General features: G+C 38.2%; 1 protein-coding gene across 2 annotated transcripts in view; it reads left to right on the top strand.

Moving 5' to 3' along the window:
- The window catches only part of RAD54B (RAD54 homolog B), a 97,295-nt gene extending 90,144 nt beyond the window's left edge, over window positions 1–7,151 (top strand). For both annotated transcript variants that reach the window (XM_019925132.3, XM_019925133.3), the window contains 3 exons: window positions 373–439; window positions 627–824; window positions 3,979–7,151. In XM_019925132.3, coding sequence (XP_019780691.1) covers window positions 373–439; window positions 627–824; window positions 3,979–4,196 — 483 coding nt within the window. In that variant the 3' untranslated portion in view covers window positions 4,197–7,151. The remainder of the gene's footprint in view (window positions 1–372; window positions 440–626; window positions 825–3,978) is intronic.
- The last annotated feature ends 16,982 nt before the right edge of the window (window positions 7,152–24,133 follow it).

Genomic DNA, 24,133 nt, shown 5'->3' with positions numbered 1-24,133 from the left:
ATTCCTTAGAGGTGAATCATTAGCCTCTTGGACTGAGAATAAACCCTCCATGCTATGCTATACTTGATTCTTTGCATTCTTACTGCCCAAACTCACTGTCCCATTTTTTGATGCAGATAGACCCTCTCACTGTTGCATGGCACCCTGTAATTATTTTACAGTACCACAGTGAGTGTTCATTCATCCCTTTCTTTATCCCAGGAAAAAAATTTGAAGTGGAGAATGCTTAGGTATGCCTGGGCTTTGTTTTTTGAAGCTGTAAGTGAAATCTAGAATTCCTAATCTTAATTGTATTAATGCAGGTTGCTTATGTGGGAAGGGTTATCATTAGTTTCTGCTTGTACTCTCAGAATTCTCATTAATTTTCTATAGGCAATGTCTAGAGTGTGGAGAGATGGTCAGAAACATCCTGTACATATTTACAGACTCCTAACCACAGGTAATAACTCTTCAGTGTGACAAAAATGTATTCCCTTTGAATAATTAAAGATTTTTTTTTTGTTAATCTGTGCTTCAGTATCAGGAATAGTTATTTTGTTAGCTAGTATACTAAGAAACATGCTTTACCCTACAAAAATAACAGATGTAAAGATCTGAAGGAAATCTAATGAATGTTTCCTCTTCAGGTACGATAGAAGAAAAGATCTATCAAAGGCAGATCAGTAAGCAAGGTCTTTCTGGGGCAGTTGTAGACCTAACGAAGACATGTGATCATATTCAGTTTTCAGTAGAAGAACTTAAAAATTTGTTCACATTACATGAAAGTTCACATTGTGTTACTCATGACCTGCTTGACTGTGAATGTACAGGAGAAAATTATACAGGTTAGTTGTATTTTAATTGTTATGATGGTAAAGTTAATTGGTCTCCCTTTAGTAGTTGAAAATATTTAAATACAGAATAACTAAAATATTTACCCCTTGCATATGTTAGTTTTCTTTTTTCCTCAGGTCACAGGGCAGCTGCCACATGGGTATTTGAGAAAATTTTAGTTAGAACCTTATTCTTTCAATTTAGCTTCTTATTTCCGAATCAGTTGTGAAAAATTTGGCCTATTGGTAAAATCTTTCAAATCCTGATAATAATGACTTCAGAATTAGGGAAATGTTTTTAATCCTTATTTCTGTTTCACAAAAAACATAACACTTGACAGAATAATCCTACTGTTTATTTTGTGTAGAACTTATTCCTAATGAGGTCATATTTTATGGGGCAGTAAGCATGGGCTGCCATACTTCTCAGTGCTTCATGCACTGCTCGTGCTGCTTAAATGAGGCTGAAAGCGTCAACCCTCCAGAATTAATACCATTCAAATAGGTACTGGATCAGGAGTAGCACTTGAGCAACCAATGTCCAGTAGTTGGAAATCACTTGATAAATTGTGTTGAGATGGGTTTAAGAAGTAAAACTGTATAAGACTAACATGGAAGAATTTACATTTTATATAATCCACACTGATCTTCTCTATAGTATGATTTTTCCATCTTAGTAATTTCTTCTCTTATTATTTCTCTTTTCCCCTGTATTTATCTAAATTTTTTTTTTCTTATTTTCTAAAGCTGAATCCTTAGCTTAATGGCTCTCAGTCCTCTTTTCTGAAATGGGAATTTAAGGCTGTAAATTTTCGTCTAAGCTGAATCTCATAATTTTGATATGCAGTCTTTTTATTATTCAGTTCTAAATATTTTTTTTCCATTATAATTTATTCTTTGGCTCAGAGGTGTTTAAAAGTATGTTTTATGATGTATTTTAGTTTTTGTTATTGAATTTTAGCTACTGCACTGTAGTCACAAATATGGTCTGCATGATATTGATTCTTTGGAAACTATAGAGACTTGGTGTGTGGCCTGGTGTGTTTACTTTGTAAATATTTTTGTACATGAAAAGAATGTGTATTCTCTTAATTACTTAGTTTAGAGTTCGCCATATTAGTCAAATTTTCTGTTACCGAATTAGTTTTTTCTTATTTTACAGATTTAAAAATTTACTAATTTAACTGAAAAATTGATAATATATTTACCTGTCTCAACTATTTAAAAATATAAAATGTATATGGTGAAAACTCTTCCTCCCATAATGCCGTCATCTGCCTAGTTTCTAGTCCTGCTACCCTATGCAAAACCAGTATTATTAGTTTTATGTGTATCCTTCTAGATATATTTTTCTGCATATGCAAGGAACTCTTGCCCAGTTTTCCCCCCAATAAAGGGTAGTGTAATATGTGTATAGTTCTGTACCTGTTTTATTTAATAGTACCTTGAGATCTCCCCGTATCATTAAAGAGTTTCCTCATTCTTTTTTTCTCTCAGCTATATAATCCTCCCTTGTATGAATAGACCATAATTTATTTATCTGACCTTACAGCTGTATAATTAGGTTCTTTCCAGTCAGTATATATCTTTATTCGTACATCTTTTTCCATATCTTCAAATATCTCTATAAGGTAAATTATCAGTGTTGCTGTGTCAGAGAATGTGTGCATTTGTAATTCTGATAGATCTTGCTAAGGTGCCCTCCACTGGGGATTGTATCATTTATACCCCACCAACAATATACTATTTCCCCACAGCTTTACCAGTTTAGGATTATCAATTGTTTGGATTTTTGCCAATCTGATAGTAAAAAAAATGGTATATTGGTCTAGTTTTAATTTAATTTTATTATGAGTGAAGTTGGGTATATTTTCCTATGGTTAAGAGCTGTATTTCCTTTATGTGAACCACCTGCTCATATCATTTGCCCATTTTTCTATTAATGACCTAATTCTGTGTTAGGCATATCTGTTATTGAAAGAGATATGTTAAAATCTTACAGTATGACAGTGGATTTGTCAGTTTCTTGTTATTCTGTCAATTTCTGCTTTATATATTTTGTATCTTCTTTGTAAAAATTTTTTCATTATTATTTATTTATTTTATTATTATGTAGTGATTGCTTTATCCCTGATGTCTTTTGCTTTCATTTTGTCTTTAGTTAACATATTACACTGACCTTTTAAAATTTTTATTGGAGTATAGTGGATTTACGATGTGTTAGTTTCAGGTGTACAGCAAATACACTGACTTTCTTATTGTTAGTATTTGTCTGGTATATCTTTTTCTGTTCTTTTATCTTGAATCTTTCTGTGTCCTTATGTTTTAGGTATCTTTCATGTAAATAATATGAGGCTGGATTTTCTTTTTTATCCAGTCTGATGTTCTCTTTTTTAAAGATTTAATTTTATTTATTTTTGGCTGCATTGGGTCTTCGTTGATGCACGTGGGCTTTCTCTAGTTGCGGCGAGCAGGGGCTACTCTTTGTTGTGGTGCGTGGGCTTCTCATTGCGGTGGCTTCTCTTGTTGCGGAGCACGGGCTCTAGGCACGTGGGCTTCAGTAGTTGTGGCACGAGGGCTCAGTAGTTGTGGCTCACGGGCTGTATAGTGCAGCCTCAGTAGTTGTGGCACATGGGCTTAGTTGCTCTGCGGCATGTGGGATCTTCCTGGACCAGGGCTCGAACCCACATCCCCTGCATTGGCAGGCGGATTCTTAACCACTATGCCACCAGGGAAGCCCTTGCTACAGAATGTTAATGAGTTTGATTATGGAGTGTTAACCCACATTGTTACAGTTATGTTCTGAATTTGGAAACGTATCTGGCCCCACAGGCTTTTAGGTAAGAAACTGTGGACCTGTAATACATCTCTTTGGATGATTAATTTGTTTAATGTGTATTTCTCCTGCTAGACCATAAAGTCCTTGAAAACAGAGACCATGTCTATTTTTGTTCACCATTTTGGCCCCCATTGCTCAAATCAGCACATTGTAAACAATTTATAAATATTTGTAGAAGGAATGAATTAATTGAATTTGCTTATTTTAACATAAACCATGGTGATCAAATGTAACAAATCATATAAACTCATTATATATTTAAAAAGTATTGTATGTAATAGGATATTGATTGGCCTAAGGATTTCCTCATTGTTTTACTTATTTCAGGTGATTCATTGGAAAAATTCCCTGTCTTTAGAAATTGTCAGCTTGGTACACATCAACAGAAGTCTGACTCCCTGAAACCTGTCTCCATGTCACAGCTGAAGCAATGGAAACATTTTTCTGGAGATCATTTAAATCTTACAGATCCTTTTCTTGAAAGAATAAGAGAAAATGTGTCATTCTTTTTTCAGAATATAACCAATCAAACTACTGCTATATAACCCCCTTTAAAAAATTAATCTAGTAAGTAAATGTAATTTTGGAAAACAAATAGAATTATTTTAATTATAATAATATATTTTATTGCAAAATGTATTATAGTTTTGATATAATAATCAAAACTGAGTTGTTTAACTTTTTGTATATATTCTTAAATATTGAAACATTAAAGACATACTTGTATCATCCTATAATTGTTTATTAATAATTCCGTAATTAATGCAGTTTCATTAAGTAATTTCTAAGGAATTTTCATAAGGAATATTAAAAGGTAAAATGCCCTGTTTCTATCTTTGGGAAATCTAAACTGATTAAGAATATTAGACAGATGTGGGAGACAACTGAAAAATGTGGTAAGTTTAAACTACAGCTCAAAGGAGAAAGAGAATCAGAGACTAGGATTGCTAATGCTGAAGATTCAGTTGGACATAATAGTTGCTGCAGGGCGGTTTGGGTGAGAGTGGTCTGTGGGTTGTGGCAGGACGGGGAGGAGTACTGGACACTTCAAAGCACCGGTTTCTAATCTGGGACTTCAGACTGTAAAGCCATGTCCAGCAAGCATTGTTTGTACTCTGGTTAATGGTTCAGCTACCATCATGTCAAGGGGTTTCTGTAGTAATTTTTGACATTAAATAGAAAGTATTAATGTATAAAGCAAGCTTTAGAAGACTGAAGTCTGCAAGGAGAAAGGAGTTACTCATTTAATCTCCAATTGGGGTTTCTGTAATCAGCTTTTGCTTCCTTTTAGGGAAATTTCTTTTAGACTGAATATTGTCTTGAGGTGTTGAATAAAGACTCAGTTGTGTATCATCAAGTCTGAGTTCTTTGGATCTGTGGTGCCATGCCTGGGCACTTGTACATCTAGGATTCATGAACTGGCAGTTTGGGGATCAAGTTTGTCGGTAAGGAAGTAGTCAACTAATAAAAAGCAAAAATGGTGTTTCTTGGCCCTTTGTATATGCCTCTTATATGAGGCTTTGCATATAAAACGTCTTCCAATATGTATCTTGCATCACATATTCTCAGGTGTAAAATCTTAAAAAAAAATGATAAGAGACTAGCAACTTTATTGTCTATCTTAACTGTAGTGGATACTAGTGTGTATTGCCCAGATTGCCCCCTTCAGGACCAATGTGCTCATTTACCCATCTGTTGGGGGTGCTGCCTCTGACCACTCATAGCCAGATCTCTCCCTAAGAATATCCCACAGCTGAAAGGAGCTGCCTCGCTCAAGGTTACCCTCCCTCCCCTGGGTGGCTGGCATCCAGTGATTTGTCGTTACAGGGTAGAAAGGCCCAGCCTCCTTGCCTCAATTTGGGACAACCCTTCAGGATCATTCCAGCTCCATAGCTCCTCAGTTGAGGCCGGTGTTGCAGCTTGATTGCAGTCCAGCTTCTCTGTCTTTCCAGGCCTGCTTCCTTCAGTGCCTTACAGATAATCGTGTATTATAAGCTTTGCTTTATACCACATTTGAAAAATAGACCATGACAAAATGAATTACTATTTGTACATTCACAGTGTTGTACAATCATCACTGCTATCCATTTTCAGAAGAGAGTTCTCTTCTTAATGTGTCCCTTCCCAGCACTCAAGGCCTCTATCCCAGCAACTCCCTAGTTGACAAATGCAGTGAACTCTTTGCAGTCTTTATCTTGACTTCTGTTCACATTAGGTATTGGTAAACTTCTTGAAATTCCTGCCTTTCTTAATTTTGATTAAATGATTAAACTAATTTGTCATTCCACAGATATTTATTGAGTACCTAGTACATGCTGGACATTGTCTTAGGGGTTATGCCTATAACAATTAAATAGGCAAAGTCTCTGCCCTCATTGTGCTTTCGTTCTAGCACCGTGAGAATAATACACATATATAATATTGTACATGGTGATAATTGCTATGAAAAGAAATAAGCAGAATAAGGGAGATACTAAACAAGGTGGGGATGGGGGTTGCTATTTATATAGGGTGGATTTATGCAGAGACCTGAAAAAACTGAGGGATTGAGAACCATGACATTCTCTGGAAAAAAGTGTTCCAGACGGAAGGAACCACAAGTGCAGGGTCCTGAGACAGGTGAAGGAGTGTTCGACATATCTGAGAAACAGCCAGAGGCCGTGTGGAGAAAGTAAGAAGCAAGTTAGAGCTGAGGTGAAAGAGGTAATTGCAATGGGGGATCAAATGTTACAGGGCATTGAAAACCACTTTGAGGGCTTTAGTTTTACTCTGAGGGAGACGGAAAACCTCTGGAAATTGAGCCAAGGAAAGTCATGATCTGAGTTGCTCTGTGATGAGAACAGACTGTGGTGGAAACAATGAGATGAGTTAGGAGGCTCTTGCCATAATCCAGTCAAGAGGTGTTGGTCGTTTAGACCAAGTGGCAGCAGGGCAGTGTTGAATTCTGCATATTTTTGAAGGCAGGGCCAACAAGATACCTGAATGGATTGAGTGAAAGGTATAAGAAAAAGAGAAAAATCATGAGTGATCTTGGAGTCATTTGGAATGATCCAAGGTTTCTGGTCTGAGCCAAAGGAGAAGTGGAGTTGCCAGTTACTGGGATAAGAAGACTGGGAGAGGAGAGGTTTGTGGGGGAAAAGCACAAGTTCACATTTGATTATGTCAAGTTTGATATGCCTATTAGATATCCAGTGGAGATGTCAGATAAGCAGTTTGGTACATGAGTTGAATTCAGAAGCATTGGTCAAGGCTGGAGATAAATTTAGGATTTGTCAGCATGTAGATGGTATTTAATAAAGTCATGAGATTGGAGGATATTACCTAGGTAGTAAGTGTAGCTACAAAAGAGATAGAACGAATATTATAGTGATAAAAATAATAATGGCTAACATTTATTAAGTGTTTATTACTGTGTTCTAAATGCTAAGTGCTTTTAACTCCGCAACGGGAGAGGCCACAGCAGTGAGAGGCCCGCGTACCGAAAAAAAAAAAAAAAAAGAGTACATGTTAACATCTGGGTTACACATACAAAGCACCTTTTCTGTGGTAGATACTCAATTTATAACAAATTCTCTTCTTTTGTCCATCATCTACTCCTAGTCCTTACCTCTGCTATGTAGCATTTAACATAGTTTGTAACTGTTTATTTACCTTCCTCCCTCTCATGCTAAGCTGAATTCTTTGAGGACAGGGATTTTATCTTATTCATCCTAGTATCTCAGTACCTTGTATAGTCCCTGGTACAAGACAGCTACTTTTTTTTTTTTTTTTGCAGTACGCGGGCTTCTCACTGTTGTGGCCTCTCCCGTTGCGGAGCACAGGCTCCGGACGCGCAGGCTCAGCGGCCGTGACTCACGGGCACAGCTGCTCCGCGGCATGTGGGATCTTCCCGGACCGGGGCACGAACCCGTGTCCCCTGCATCGGCAGGCGGACTCTCAACCACTGCGCCACCAGGGAAGCCCAAGACAGCTACTTTTAAGTAAGAAATGAATGAATGAATGAATGAATGAATGAATACTTCATTGTTTTTCCCCCTTAGCTGCCATGATTGGGTTCCTTGCTCAGAGATGTCAGTTCCAGGGTATTTTTTAAGCCAATTTCTGAGCATGGAGCTATGCTTGACACTGAAGAAGGCAGAGCCAGCGATTTTTTTTGCCCTTCTGGCAGCATAGAGATTTCCCTTTTTGATTCCATGATTTCCATCAATCTGCTGCACGAGCTGACAAAAGCTGTCAGCGCAATGGGTATTATTTGAGTTACATACATGATTCATTTCTAATTACACAAATACACCTTTGACACATTCATGTGAAAATCTTGCTCTAAATGACAATATAAATACATTTTAATCACATTCAAATACATTTTAATCACATTCTCATTAGGACTGAATCACTAATGATGAATTAAAACGTGAGCAGCTCTGATCTGTAGAATTCAACTTCCTGACAGCCTATCCATCCATTGAACAGGGTGTATGATAAAGGAATAAGTCAAAAAACCCTGCTGTCGTTTTGTTTCTGAGTATTGCAACCTAGGCGTACATCACATTGCCTGGCAACTTTATTTATTTATGTTAAAAAAAAATATTACCTACATCGGGCTTCCCTGGTGGCGCAGTGGTTGAGAGTCCACTTGCTGATGCAGGGGACACGGGTTCGTGTCCCGGTCCGGGAAGATCCCACATGCTGCGGAGTGGCTGGGCCCGTGAGCCGTGGCTGCTGAGCCTGCGTGTCCGGAGCCTGTGCTCCGCAACGGGAGAGGCCACGGCAGTGAGAGGCCCGCATACCGAAAAAAAAAAATTACCCACTGATAATACAGTATAATTCTATTTCCAGTATCGCTGTTCATTTTATTTATTTATTTATTTATTTATTTATTTACTTACTTACTTAGGCTGCGCCGGGTCTTAGTTGTGGCATGCGGGATCTTTGTTGTGGCATGCAGAATCTTTAGTTGCTGCCTGCAGGCTTCTTAGCTGTGGCACGCGTGCAGGATCTAGTCCCCAATGCAGGGGTCCCGGGATCGAACCCAGGACCCCTGCGTTGGGAGTGGGGAGTCTTACCCACTGGACCCCCAGGGAAGTCCCTTTCCTGGCAACTTTAATGTTTGTCATATTAATGTTGGCAAGGTTGAAATTCTGTGACTTGCAGCAAACAGCATGTATAACCAGCAGATGGCACTGTTTCTCTGAGTTGGTTCCGAATTAGTATATTGGGCCTTAGAGGGGTTTGTGGACATGCAATTTTTGTTGTTGGAGGAAGGACGCAATTAAGGGGTATTATTTTCTCTTACCTTGTGTGGCACAGAGTTGTTTTTTTTTTTTTTTTTGGTTTACAATAGCTTCCTGTGGCACTCTTCTGTAGCTGGTCTGTGTTCTTTGCTTCAAGCCATTACAAACTTTCATCCCCTGAGAGCCCTTGTTGTCCACAAAATCAAAACCAGTTCAGCATACAGCTTTTATGGTAAAAAAAAAAAAAAAAAAACGGGGAAAAAAATCTTTATTGACGCAGACAGAATGGTTTGTTGGAGTTTGTTACACTTATTTGAAAACCTAAAGTGTTAAATGTAATTTAATCTTTATTAAAAAAATTATAAATCTCTTTGAGTAAGAGATAATGAAAATCCAACAAAGCAGACCAAACAATTCCTTTATTTTTATTTTTTGTGGAAATATCAGCAAATACTAGACATTTTTGAGTAGTTTTAAATATGTTTAATGTCCTAGGTAGGGACGTAGCATGGGGTGGGAGGGAAGCTCACTTCAACGTCTTATCCCTCATCTTTGCTGTTATCTTTATTTTTATCTTGATGGAAATATTTGGTCCACATAGATGTTCGTACTGTCACAGAACAGTATAGAAATGATATTTTACCATCAATGCAGTTGATTTGATTGTACCACCTATTCTGCTCAGGTCGTTCAGATTGACAAACTCACAAGACACAGTAGGCTGCATCCAGCTCTAGGGTTACTTATATTCAGGATGGGGAAAAAGAAAGCATGTATCGTAAAAGCAGAGCAGAAGTTTCCTGACTCCAGGTAAGGCTTCCAAATGTCGCAGCCACTCTGTACTTGGGGTACACGTGGTCATGGGAGATAAGACTGAGTTGGTGTGGACAACCTCAGTTACTGGGAGCCATCAGCCCTGGCGTCCTTCAGCCTTTATGCCCTGTTGAGGTTGGGGAATAAAGAGTCAATATGGAGGCCAAGCTATCCCTTTCATTATCGACAGTAGCTTAGTTGCTGGACTTGGCTTGAGGTCTGTTACCAAGTGAGTGTGATACTGAACTCTATGCTGCCCATGAGGAAATGCTTCCCTGGGAAAGCTATGACATGGAGGCACTAGGAGAGCTTGGGCTTTCTCTGTCTCGTCAAGCAGGAAGGAGGTGGAAATTTTTTTATTGAGGTAAAATTCGCATCACATAAAATTCATCATTGAAAATTTATTGGGGACGTCCCTGGTGGTCCAGTGGTTAAGACTCTGTGCTTCCACTGCTGGGGTCACGGGTTTGATCCCTGGTCAGGGAACTAAGATCCCTCATGCTGCAAGGCACGGCCAAAAAAAAAGAAAAGAATTTATTGAGGTGAGGTTCACATAACAAAATCAATCATTTTAAAGTGAATAATTCACTTCCATTTATTATATTCGAAATGTTGCTTAGCCATCACCACTCTCTTATTCTAGAACATTTTCATCACCCCAAAAAGAAACACTGTGCCTATAAAGCTTTACTCCCAGTGCTGGGGTAGACTGTTACCATTATGGGTCCTCTCATCTGCTCTAAATCAGTGGCAAGGAAAGGAGTGTGACTGAACATTTGGGGTCCTGGAGAGGTTATTCCTCAGGGCGGCTGTGAGAGGAGAGGAGGTATGGGGAGTGATGGATGGTGTGTTGAACAAGGCTTCTAGTCTGACTACTCTGGTCCCTCAACCCACCTCCCAGCTGTCAACATACAAATTCCAGTGGCTTCTAGTACAGGTTTATATTAACTTTCCATTTGTATTAGCGTTCTCTAGAGAAACAGAATCAGTACAGGGTCAGTCTACTTTACTTATAGTCATCTGATTGTAATCTTTAATCATATCTAAAATATACCTTCACCACAGACTTTAGACCAGTGCTTTACTAAACAACTGGGCACCATAGCCTAGCCAACTTGACACAAAATTAACTACCATACCATTCATTCTTATTTATTTATTTTTAGTTAGTAGCACCTTTATAATATTTACTGTGTGCTAGGGGTTTTTCTAAGTGCTTTATAAATATTAATTCATTTAGTGTATTTATGCTTATTAATGAGAATCCATTATATGTGCACGTGAATACAAATCTTGTGTATGAATATAGATCATGACTTATTAGATTGTTCCCCAGATATGTTCCCCCCCCACCACCATTCATCTACTTTCTGTTCACCCTTCATCACTTTACTCTTTCATTTGGACTTATTGACTGAGTTTCCTTTTCCTGGGCTGCATCTCCCCCTGCCCCTGCATTCCTAGACTCTCTGCTGCCATTCTGTGGCTATAATTGTCAGAGAATCCAAAATAACAGGAGCTAAAATGAGGCAGAAGTTTATTTCTTAAGTTAAAAGTCTGGGTTGGTAGTCCAGGCTGGTGTGATAATTTCAGTCATCAGGGACCCAGGCTCCCAGCTTGCTGCTACCCCTCTGTTCTTATTATGCAGCTTCTGCCTTGCGGTCCAGACTGGCTCTAGCAATAGTCTCTGTATTACAGCAGACAGGAAGGAGGAGGACAAGCTCTTCACTTGAGGGCCCATTCTTGAAATTGCATGCCCCACTTTCACTTATATTGGCCAGAACTCATCACATGCCAAGGTGGCATTATTCTTGACAAATGTGCCAGAGAAGTCAGCCCTTCTCCCAGGGGGTATGGAATAAAGGAGCAAAGAGAGGCAGGGGTTATATTAATCGAGCCCTCTTTACTGGAATGTAAAGAGGCATCCATTTTTAATAATTTGGTAATTTTGCTCTTACCAACAAAGGAAAAAAAAATTTCTGCTTTTTCCCTCCAAACCTCATTCTTCTCACAGTGAGAGTCTAAGTCCTAGCAATGGCCTCAGGCAGACATGATCTGGCTGCATTACCTTTATGACCTCATCTTCCCTCAGTAACTCCACTCCATGCCCACCATCCTCGCTGTTCCTTGAATGTCAAGCAGGCTCCCGTCCAGGTGCCCTGCGGCCTGACCCATAGTGAGTAGATTCTCAGCAACTGATTGGGAACTTGAATTGAAGGAAAGAGTGTCCAATAGTATCTAACCTTTTCTGTGGAAACAAGAAGGAATGGGAGACAGGAAAAAGCCGTCAGATGAGTACCAAGACTTTCCTTGTAGTGAAGGCACTTTTAAAAATGGGTTTTACAGGTCCGTTGCACATATTGACATACTGTTGCCGGAGACAAAATTCTTAGGTGTCGCTGTACCCTTGAAAGGTAATTAAGAAAGAACTGCATAATTGAGAAGGTCGACAGGATGCCAAAGAGCATTGACGTTTACTTTTCTCATACACTAAGACCCACTATCAGTCGTGGAGAGCTAGAGCCTTAAGAAAACACAGTAAGTGGCAGGGGTGTGAGTGGGTGGGGAGTCAGGATGGTGGAATAGGAGGCTGCAGAATTCGTCGCTCCTCAAAAGTACATCTACAGATGGAACAGTTCCCACAGAGCATCCACTGAGCGTTAGCGGAAGACTTCGGACACCTAAAAGAATGAAAGAAAGAAGAAAAAAAAGAAAAGAGGAATCAAAAAAGGGACCAGCTAGGAGATGAAAACATCATAGGGATTTGTAGATGCGTTCATGCTTTGTGTAGGTTCTTTAAAAAACATTTTTAATAGTATAAAATGAGTTATGTGCTTTAAAAAAAGTTACAAACTTCTAGTTGTAAGATAAATAAGCACCAGGGATGTAATGCACAAAATGATAAGTATAATTACCACTGCTGCATGTTATTTATAAACGTCGTTAAGAGAGCAAATCCCAAGAGTTCTCATCACAGGAAAAATATTTTTTTCTATTTCTTTAATTTTGTATCTATATGAGATGATGGATGGTCACTAAATTTATTGTGATAATCATTTCATGATGCATGTAAGTCAAATCATTATGCTGTACACCTTAAACTTATGCAGCACTGCATGTCAATTATATCTCAATAAAAGTAGACAACAAAAATTAAAAAAAAAAAGAAAAGGGACCAGCAACCCTGGGGGGAAGCTGAAGGTAAGCAGAAGTCCCCACACTCAGGAAAACTCCTTCATGGTGGGGAAGTCAGCTGGGACAGAAAAGGACCTTCAGGGGATCAAAGGAGAATGCAGCAGATGTGCTGCAAATTTTTACGTTTATTTTTTAATCTTTTTTCAATATATACAATTTTTTATTTTTCTGTTTTTACTTTTTTGTTGCTTTGTGGGTTTTTTCTTGTTTTTGTCCTTTGTTTTTTATTTTCTTTTTTTAGCATCTTTATTGGAGTATAATTGCTGGTTTTTACTTTCATTTCTTTTTTTTATTGTTTTTATGTGTATATTTTATATTTTCTTTGCTTTTTTGTTGTTTGTTTGCTTTCTGTTATTTTTCATTCTTTGTTTTTGTCAGTTTAGTCCTTATTGACTGTTCCCTTTTCTTTGCTTGTCTGTTCCCTTGGTTTCTTTGTGTTTTTTTTTTTTTTGGTCTGTTTGCTAGTTTTTTCTTTTTTCTGTGTGTGTGTTTGTGTACTGTTGCTGCTGTTTGTTTGCTATTGTTTTTGCTATTTGTCTTGAGTTTTGTTTGTTTGTTTTCCTTTCTTTTTTTCTTTCCTTTTCTTTTCTTTCATTTTTTGTCTGGCTGCACTGTGAGGCTTGTGGGCTCTTGGTTCCCTGGGTCTCTGGGGTGGGAGCGTAGAGTCCAGGATGGTGGACCACCAGAGAATTCCCAGGTCCAGGGAATATTAATTGGCATGTGCACTCCCAGGGGTATCCATATCAACACCAAGACCCACCCCACACAACTGCCTGCAGGCTCCAGTGCTGGACATCTCGTGCCAAACAACCAGCAAGACAGGAACACAGCCCCACCCATCAGGAGACAGGCTGCCTAAAGTTGTACTAAGCTCACAGACACCCCAGAACACACCACCTGACAAGGCCTTCCCCTTGGGAAGGGGAAAAGACTCTACTCCACCCATCAAAGTGCAGGTGCCAGTCCCTCCCACCAGGAAGCCTACACAAGCCCCTGGACCAATCTCACTCACCAGGGGCCAGACAACAGAAGCAAGAGGAACTACGACCCTGCCGCCTGCAGAAAGAAGACCATAAACACAGTAGGTTAGACAAAATGAAATGACAGAGTAATATGTTGCAGACAGAGGACCAAGGTAAAATCCCAAAAGACCAAATAAATGAACAGTAAATAGGCAATCTACCTGAAAAAGAATAAAGAGTAATGATAGTAAAGATGATCCAAGATCTTTGAAATAGAATGGAGGCATAGATTGAGATGATTCAAGAAATGTTTAACAAGGACCTAGAAGAACTAAAGAACAAATAATCAGTGATGGACAACACAATAACTGAAATGAAAAATACACTAGAAGAAATCAACAGCAGAATAACTGAGGCAGAAGAACGGATAAGTGCGTTGGAAGATAGAATGGTGGAAATAATTGCTGAAGAATAGAATAAAGAAAAAAGAATGAAAAGAATTGAGGACAGTCTCAGAGCCTCTGGGACAACATTAAACACAACAACATTAGAATTATAGGCACCCAGAAGAAGAAGAGAAAGGGAAAGGGCCTGAGAAAATATTTGAAGAGATTATAATCGAAAACTTCCCTAACATGGGAAAGGAAATAGTCAATCAAGTCTAGGAAGCACATGGAGTTCCACCCAGGATAAACCCAAGGAGAAACATACCTAGACACATATTAATCAAACCAACAAAAATTAAATACAAAGAAAAAATATTAAAAACAGCAGGGGAAAAGCAAAAAAATAACCTACAAGGGAATTCCCATGAAGTTATCAGCTGATTTTTCAGCAGAAACTCTGCAGGCCAGAAGGGAGTGGCAGAACATAAAGTGATGAAAGGGAAAAACCTACAACCAAGATTACCCAGTGTGAATCTCATTCAGATTCGACAGAGAAATCAAAAGCTTTACAGACAAGCAAAAGCTAAGAGAATTCAGCACCCCAAACCAGCTTTACAACAAATGCCAAAGGAACTTCTCTAGGTGGGAGACACAAGAAAAGAAAGAGACCTACAAGAACAAACCCCAAACAATTGAGGAAATTGTAATAGGAACATGCATATCTATAATTACCTTAAATGTAAATGGATTAAATGCTCCAACCAAAAGAGACAGACTAGCTGAATGTATACAAAAACAAAATCCGTACATATGCTGTCTACAAGAAACCCACTTCATACCTAGGGACACATACAGACTGAAAGTGAGGGGATGGAAAAAGATATTCCATGCAAATGGGAATCAAAAGAAAGCTGGAGTAGCAATACTCATATCAGACAAGATAGACATTAAAATAAAGACTATTGCAAGAGACAAGGAAGAACACTACATACTGATCAAGGGATCAATCCAAGAAGAAGGTATAACAATTGTAAATATCTATGCATCCAATATAGGAGCACCTCAATACATAAGGCAAGTGCTAACAGCCATAAAAGAAGAAATCAGCAGTAACACAATAATAGTGGGGAATTTCAACACACCACTTACACCAATGGACATGTCATCCAGACAGAAAATAAATAAGGAAACACAAGCATTAAATGACACAATAGACAAAATAGACTTAATTGATAATTTATAGGGCATTCCATCCGAAAGCAGCAGAGTACACTTTCTTCAAAAGTGCTCACGGAATATTCCTCAGGATAGACCACATCTTGGGTCACAAATCAAGCCTCAGTAAATTTAAGAAAATTAAAATTATATCAAGCATCTATTCTGACCACAACGCTATGAGATTAGAAATCAATTACAGGGGAAAAAAAACTGTAAAAAATACAAACACATGGAGGCTAAACAACACACGACTAAATAACCAAGAACTCACTGCAGAAATCAAAGAGGAAATAAAAAAATACCTAGAAACAAATGACAACAAAAACACGATGACCCAAAAGCTATGGCATGCAGCAAAAACAGTTCTAAGAGGGAAGTTTATAGCAATACAATCCTATCTCAAGAAACAAGAAACATCTCAAATAAACAACCTAACCTTACACCTAAAGCAACTAGAGAAAGAACAAACAAAACCCAAAGTTAGCAGGAAAGAAATCATAAAGATCAGAGCAGAAATAAATGAAATAGAAACAAAGAAAACAATAGCAGGGACTTCCCTGGTGGTCCAGTGGTGAAGAATCTGCCTTCCAATGAAGGGGACATGGGTTCGATCCCTGGTCAGGGAGCTAAGATCCCACATGCTGCAGGGCAACTAAGCCTGCTCATTGCAACTATGGAGCCCATGCACTCTAGAGCCTGTTTGCCACAACTAGAGAGCCCGCATTCTGCAACTACTGAGCCTGCACACTCTGGGGCCCATGCATTACAACTAGAGAGGCTGCTCATTGCAACTGCTGAGCACACAGGTTCTGGAACCTGTGCGCCACAACTAGATAGAAGCCCACACACCACAACAAAAGATCCTGCATGCTGAAACTAAGGTCCCATGTGCCACAACTAAGATCCAACACAGCCGAAATAAATTAAAAATATAAGAAAGCAACCAGTAAAGTTTTAAAAAAAGAAGAAAACAATAGCAAAGATCAATAAAACTAAAAGTTTGTTCTTTGAGAAGATAAACAAAACTGATAAACCTTTGGCCAGACTCATCAAGAGAAAGGGGAGAGGACTGAAATCAATAAAATTAGAAATGAAAAAGGAGAGGTTACAACTGACACCACAGAAATACAAAGGATCATAAGAGAGTACTATAAGCAACTATATGCCAATAAAATGGACACCCTGGAAGAAATGGACAAATTCTTAGAAAAGTACCACCTTCCAAGACTGAACCAGGAATAAACAGAAAATATGAACAGACCGATCACAAGTAATGAAATTGAAACTGTGATTAAGAATCTTCAACATGCAAGAGGGAAGAGATATGGCAACATATGTATATGTATAACTGATTCACTTTGTTATAAAGCAGAAACTAACACACCATTGTAAAGCAATTATACTCCACCAATAAAGATGTAAAAAAAAAAAGAATCTTCCAAAAAACAAAAGTCCAGGACCAGGTGGCTTCACAGGTGAATTCTATCAAACTTTTAGAGAAAAGCTAACACCTGTCCTTCTCAAACTCTTCCAAAAAACTGCAGAGGGAAGAACACTCCCAAATTCGTTTTACGAGGCCACCATCACCCCGATATCAAAACCAGACAAAGAAATCACACAAAAAAGAAAATTACAGGCCAATATCATTGATGAACATAGACACAAAAATCCTCAACAAAATACTGGCAAACCAAATCGAACAGCACATTAAAAGGATCATACTCCACAATCAAGTGGGACATATCCCAGGGATGCAAGGATTTTTCAATATATGCAAATCAATTAATGTGATACACCACATTAAGAAATTGAAGAAGAGAAACCATATGATCATCTTAATAGATGCAGAAAAAGCTTTTGACAAAATTCAACACCCACTCATGATAAAAACTCTTCAGAAAGTGGGCATAGATGGAACCTACCTTAGCATAATAAAGGCCATATACAGCAAACCCACAGCAAACATCATTCTCAATGGTGAAAAGCTGAAAGAATTTCCTCTAAAATCAGGAACAAGACAAGGGTGTCCAGTCTTGCCACTATTGTTAAACATAGTTTGGAAGTCCTAGCCATGGCAATCAGAGAAGAAAAAGAAATAAAAGGAATCCAAATCGGAAAAGAAGAAGTAAAAATGTCACTGTTTGCAGCTGACATGATACTATATATAGAAAATTCTAAAGATGCCATCAGAAGACTACTAGAGCTCATCAATGATTTTAGTGAAGTTGCAGGATATAAAATTTATACACAGAAATCTCTTGCATTCCTATACACTAACAATGAAAGAACAGAAAGAGAAATTAAGGAAACAATCCCATTTACCACTGCAACAAAAAGAAAAAAATACCTAGGGATAAACCCACCTAAGGAGGCAAAAGACCTGTACACAGAAAACTATAAGATACTGATGAAAGAAATCAAAGACCACAAAAACAGATGGAGAGATATACCATGTTCTTGGACTGGAAGAATCAATACTGTGAAAATGACAATACTACTCAAAGCAATCTACAGATTCAATGCAATCCCTACAAATTACCAATGGCATTTTTCACATAACTAGAACAAAAAATTTTACAATTTGTATGGAAACACAAAAGACCCCAAATAGCCAAAGCAATCTTGAGAAAGAAAAATGGAGCTTTAGGAATCAGGCTCCCTGACTTCAGACTATACAACAAAGCTACAATAGTCAAGACAATATGGTACTGGCACAAAAATAGAAATATAGGTCAATGGAACAAGATAGAAAGCTCAGAGATAAACCCATGCACCTATGGCCACCTAATTTTTGACAAAGGAGGCAAAAATATACAATGGAGAAAAGACAGCCTCTTCAGTAAGTGGTGCTGGGAAAACTGGACAGCTACATGTAGAAGAATGAAATTAGAACACTCCGTAACACCATACACAAAAATAAACTCAAAATGGATTAAAGACCTAAATGTAAGGCTAGACACTATAAAACTCTTAGAGGAAAACAGAGGCAGAACACTCTTTGACATAAATTGCAAGATGTTTTTGACCCACCTTCTAGAGTAATGAAAATAAAAACAAAAATAAACAAATGGGGCCTAATTAAGCTTAAAAGCTTTTGCACAGCAAAATAAACCATCTACAAGATGAAAAACAACCCTCAGAATGGGAGAAAATATTTGCAAACAAAGCAACGGACAAAGGATTAATCTCCAAAATATACAAGCAGCTTATGCAGCTCAACATTGAAAAAACAAACAACCCAATCAAAAAATGGGTGGAAGACCTAAATAGGCATTTCTCCAAAGAAGACATACAGATGGCCAACAAACACATGAAAAGATGCTCAACATCACTAATTATTAGAGAAATGCAAATCAACACTACAATGAAGTATCACCTCGCTCCCATCAGAATGGCCACCATCAAAAAATCTACAAACAATAAATGCTGGAGAGGGTGTGGAGAAAAGGGAACCCTCTTACCTTGTTGGTGGGAATGTAAATGGATACAGCCAGTATAGAAAACAGTATGGAGGTTCCTTAAACAACTAAAAATAGAACTACCATATGACCCAGCAATCCCACTATTGGGCATATACCCAGAGAAAACCATAATTCGAAGAAACACATGTACCCCAATGTTCATAGCAGCACTGTTTACAATAGCTAAGACATGAAAGCAACCTAAATGTCCATCAACAGATGAATGGATAAAGAAGATGTTGTACATATATACAATGGAATATTAGCCATAAAAAGGAACAAAATTGGGTCATTTGTAGAGACGTGGATGGACCTAGAGAGTGTCATACAGAGTCTGTCATACAGAGTGAAGTAAGTCAGAAAGAGAAAAACAAATATCATGTATTAACGCATATATGTGGAATCTAGAAAAATTGTATAGATGACCTGAATTGCCAAGCAGAAATAGAGACACAGACGTAGGAAGAAATGTATGGTTGCCAGGGGGGAAAGGGGTGGGGTGGGAGGGATTGGGAGGTTGGGATTGACACATATACACTATTGATACTATGTATAGAATAGACAACTGATGTGAACATACTGTATAACACAGGGAACTCTACTTAATGCACTGTAGTGTCCTAAATGGAGGGGATATATGCATGTGTATGGCTGATTCATTTTGCTGTGCAGTAGAAGCTAGCATGGCATTGTGAAGCAACTATACTCCAATAAAAATTAATAAAAAATAAAAGGTTAGTTCTGATCCAGAAACCTGTCAATTTGAACATCAATTGAATCCTGTTGGTAACAAAAATACAATTATTAAGATTGATAATAACTTCCATTTATTAAGCACTTATTATACTCCACACTTAACATTCTTATCTCACTAAAACTTCACAACAATGCTGTAAAGTAGGTACTATTACTGTGTTTGAGATGAGGACCCTGAAGTTAACAACATGGTCAAAACAGACAGGTGTTAAGCAAAATCTCCTTTCAGATGGCTCTTTTTTTTTTTTTTTTTCTCTTGGCATTTCTTTTCTGTTTGTTTTTTAACATCTTTATTGGAGTATAATTGCTTTACAATGGTGTGTTAGTTTCTGCTTTATAACAAAGTGAATCAGCTATACATATACATATATCCCCATACCTCCTCCCTCTTGCATCTCCTTCCCACCCTCCCTATCCCACCCCTCTAGGTAGTCACAAAGCACTGAGCTGATCTCCCTGTGCTATGCGGCTGCTTCCCACTAGCTATCTATTTTACATCTGGTAGTGTATATATAAGTCCATGCCACTCTCTCACTTCGTCCCAGCTTACCCTTCCCCCTCCCTGTGTCCTCAAGTCCATTCTGTACGTCTGCATCTTTATTCCTGTCCTGCCCCTATGTTCTTCATAACCTTTTTTTAGATTCCATATATATGTGTTAGCATACAGTATTTGTTTTTCTCTTTCTGACTTACTTCACTCTGTATGACAGACTCTAGGTCCATCCATCAGATGGCTCTTTTGATGGATCTTCCTGTGATCTAACAGTTATCTAAATTCAACAGCAACATTCACATGAAAGCCAACGTGTGTATGTCTTATTCTTGATCGTTTGTGCATCTTTAGTTTTTCTTCCTTTGAAACAGGAACACTAAAGTTCGTGTAAACCTCACAGGGCATTGTTAAGGTAATATGTGACACAACAATCAGAATTCCATCATAGATATTGCCAAGTTATCTTTATTGTATTTTTTTAAAATTTTAATTTTATATTGGAGTGTAGTTGATTTACAGTGTTGTGTTGGTTTCGTGTGTATAGCGGAGTGGTTTAGTTATACATATATGTATGTCTATTCTTTTTCAGACTCTTTCTCCATATAGGTTACTACAGACTATTGAGTGGAGTTCCCATTGCTGTATAGTAGGTCCTTGTAGATTTTTTTTTTTTTTTTTTTTTTTTTTTTTGGGGTACGCGGGCCTCTCACTGTTGTGGCCTCTCCCGTTGCGGAGCACAGGCTCCGGATGCGCAGGCTCAGCGGCCATGGCTCATGGGCCCAGCCACTCCACGGCATGTGGGATCTTCCCGGACCGGGGCATGAACCCGTGTTCCCTGCATCGGCAGGCGGACTCTCAACAACTGCGCCACCAGGGAAGCCCGATTATTTTATATATAGTAGTGTGTATGTGTTAATCCCAGCCTCCTAATTTATGCCTCCCCCAACACGTTTCCCCTGTGGTAACCATAACCAAGTTTTCTTTATCTTAACACTGCCCATCCTGACCTTGATTCTGAATGAAAAGATTCCCAACCATCTTTTAGAAGTTATTTTAAAGATCAAACAACAGAAAAGAGACAGAATTTTGGCTATACTTAGGGTGATCCTGCATGTGCCGAGAAAGCTCAGTAATTTTCAATTCTTGATAATGATAAAATAAATTAATGTAAAAAAGAACAAAAAGCATTCATTTAATCCTACAGAGGGATTCCATGTTATACTTGTTTGTGGTTTTAGTGTTTTCCACCTTACAGATGAAGCATCTCATCTTTAATCTTCCAAAAGAAGATTAATTTCAAAACAAACTATTAAATATTTTCTTTACTCATTCAGACCCTCAAAAAAAGAGAAAAAACCCAGAATAAGCAACAAAGAAGGCTCTGATGCCTGTGCACGGAGATGAGATTAATAGCCAGACTTTTCTATCACTTGCTAATGATCCATGACCCTTTGTAAACTCTCTAGTCTAATAGAGTTAGTTAAAGAAGCAAACTCTGTAAATTCTCTCCCTCATCCCGAAACTCAGTCACCTCCAGCATTTAGTTTCTATGCAGCAAGTTTATCTCCAAAGTGTGGAAAAGCCTTTGGAAATCCTTTTTAGAATGCATTTGCAGATAGGAATAATTAACGTATAATTTAACATTTGATGAGACAGCAAATCCAAAATAGCTACTGTTCAAGTAGAAAGGGAGGTATAATGAGAATATAGTTGCAGGATAATATTTTAAGACCTTGTCTGACATCTCTGGTCTTCCCCAGCTCCTGACTCCATGATATTTTAGAGCAAGGCTAGATGGGAATTCATGTTGTCCTGTCTTGTACTGCACGGAAGCTCCTCAGCGAGACATCCAAGGAATCAGTCTCAACCAGTGTCAGGCAAGGAAGCTCTGTGGCGTTGGTTACTGTCTTGGCCTAGACTAGAAATCATTTCCACTAATTGCACTGGGGAGCAACCCTCTTAGTTACACTCCACCATGAATATATTTAATGGTGTCGCTTGACAGAAACAAATAATGGATAGGTGCTTTATTTCTCTGAAACTCCTCAAAAGAAGGAAATTTCAAAGCTTAGAGAGAAATCACATGTATTTTATAAGAAATATTACCATGGAAACACCACTTCTCTCATCCACTGGGAAGAAAGCTGTTATCAGGTGTTAGTGGGACATCCAGTGAACCTAATGGTTTGTATAATTCTGGGCCTATCAAAGACTTCATTTTTTTAAAATGATGCTTGCAGCACTTTTATACTTATCTCAAGGGAACCAGAGCCATAAAATTAAAGGGACAAATATAAAGTCAGCATCAGAGCAGTGTGATGGTCAGAGCTCTGGCTTGGGAGTCTGCCATCTGGAGGTCTAGGCAGAACTGTCTCATTTGGCTTCTGATTGTATAGAAGTCATTTAATTTTTACCCTTTCGGGTAATAAAAACTATAAATCATTTATTGATTACTTACTATGTGCTAGACATTTTGCTAAATGCTTTATAGTCATTATTTCATTTATTCATCTTGACAATCCTGAGATGTACATATTATTATCTTCATTTTAAAGAGGAAGAAACTTAGACCTAGAAAAGTTAAATACTCCCCTAGAGCACAATGCTAGTTAGTGGTAGAAGCTGGTTATAATCCCAGGATGATGTGACTTGGAACTCACTTGTATTCTCCAGCCTTAAACTTGCAAGCTAAATGAAAATTTAAGGAATGTCTTGTAGCAGTCAGATCACTTGTTCTCAAATTAAGATACACTTACCAGAAAGATGATCTCAAAAAAGCAAGAATTTGGGAGCTTATGAAAAAAAATGAAAGTAGGAATAGATGACAATGGAAAAGATTAGACCTATTTCTAGAAGAAAAAAAAATGTTATATACTGTAGATTTAAAAACTTTAAATGTTACTGAGGGTACCCATGAAAGAGATTCATTATTAGGTAATGTAATTATCCTGATTAAAGAATCTGGTATTCAAGAAATATCTGTAGATGAGTTGGAAACAAAGGCAAGAGCAAAGGGGAGAATATCGTTTTGTGAGAATGACCTGCTGGTGGCAGCAATAGATCACAATTTTCTCTCGTCGCATTAGGAATTTCAGGCACATCTTAAAGCACGAGCTTCCTGTTTTTTTATAAGATTTCAAATCACAGGCTGCTGTTATGATAGCTATAAAAATTGGCAAATCATTCTAGCTATCAATAAGACTGACAGGATTATTTTCCAGAACATTTTCTATTGCCAGAGTTTACATTCACTTTTTTTGCGGTAGGCTGTGGGGGTAGAAGAGGGTAGGTAGTAAATTATTAAGTGAAAAGTGTGCAGACATTTAAAAAACTGATGGACTAGACCATTGAAATCAGTAGCACCTTAGTTATTAACCTCCGATTTTGCTGTAAGATGAATAAAGGTTTAATAAACTGACCTCTGAACAGAATGAAAGATCTCTTGTTTTACTGAGAATGTTTTGAGAGAGCTCCAGTAATGGATTTCCAGTTCTCCTTCATAAGAATTATTAAGGAATTCTTTGACTGTCAGATGGCTTTGAAAACTTGGAAACATTAGTGTTTATTCCATAAATAGTAGAAGATAAATAAGTGTTTGGGGTGTTGTAGGAAGTGCTGAGGAAGTGCTCATAAAGAGAAATTGAAAATGTCTGCAGTTTCTGAGCTTTGATGAAGGCCAGCCTTGGGTCTTACTCCCATCAATGTCCCTGGAGGCCCAGATTAGAAGGTTCTCATGGTCAGACAGTGATGATTTGACCTGGACATTGCTTTCTCTCTGAATGGCCTAGCCCCACAGGCCTTGCTACCTCTGAGCCTGGTTCTGACTCTAGAGTGCTGCTGAAGAGGAGGAGATAGAAGAACCAGGCTTTTTGTTAGTAAAGTGTCAGCAGACCACATCCTGCCTCCTCTAATGGAAGGGACAAACACTGAGGTTTCGAGGATGCTCAGGACCTTGTAGATGAAA

This window comes from Tursiops truncatus, chromosome 17, assembly GCF_011762595.2.
Source record: "Tursiops truncatus isolate mTurTru1 chromosome 17, mTurTru1.mat.Y, whole genome shotgun sequence".
Taxonomy (NCBI): domain Eukaryota; kingdom Metazoa; phylum Chordata; class Mammalia; order Artiodactyla; family Delphinidae; genus Tursiops; species Tursiops truncatus.
Note: the sequence above shows the minus strand (reverse complement) of the source record. Positions and strands in the feature narration are given on the sequence as shown.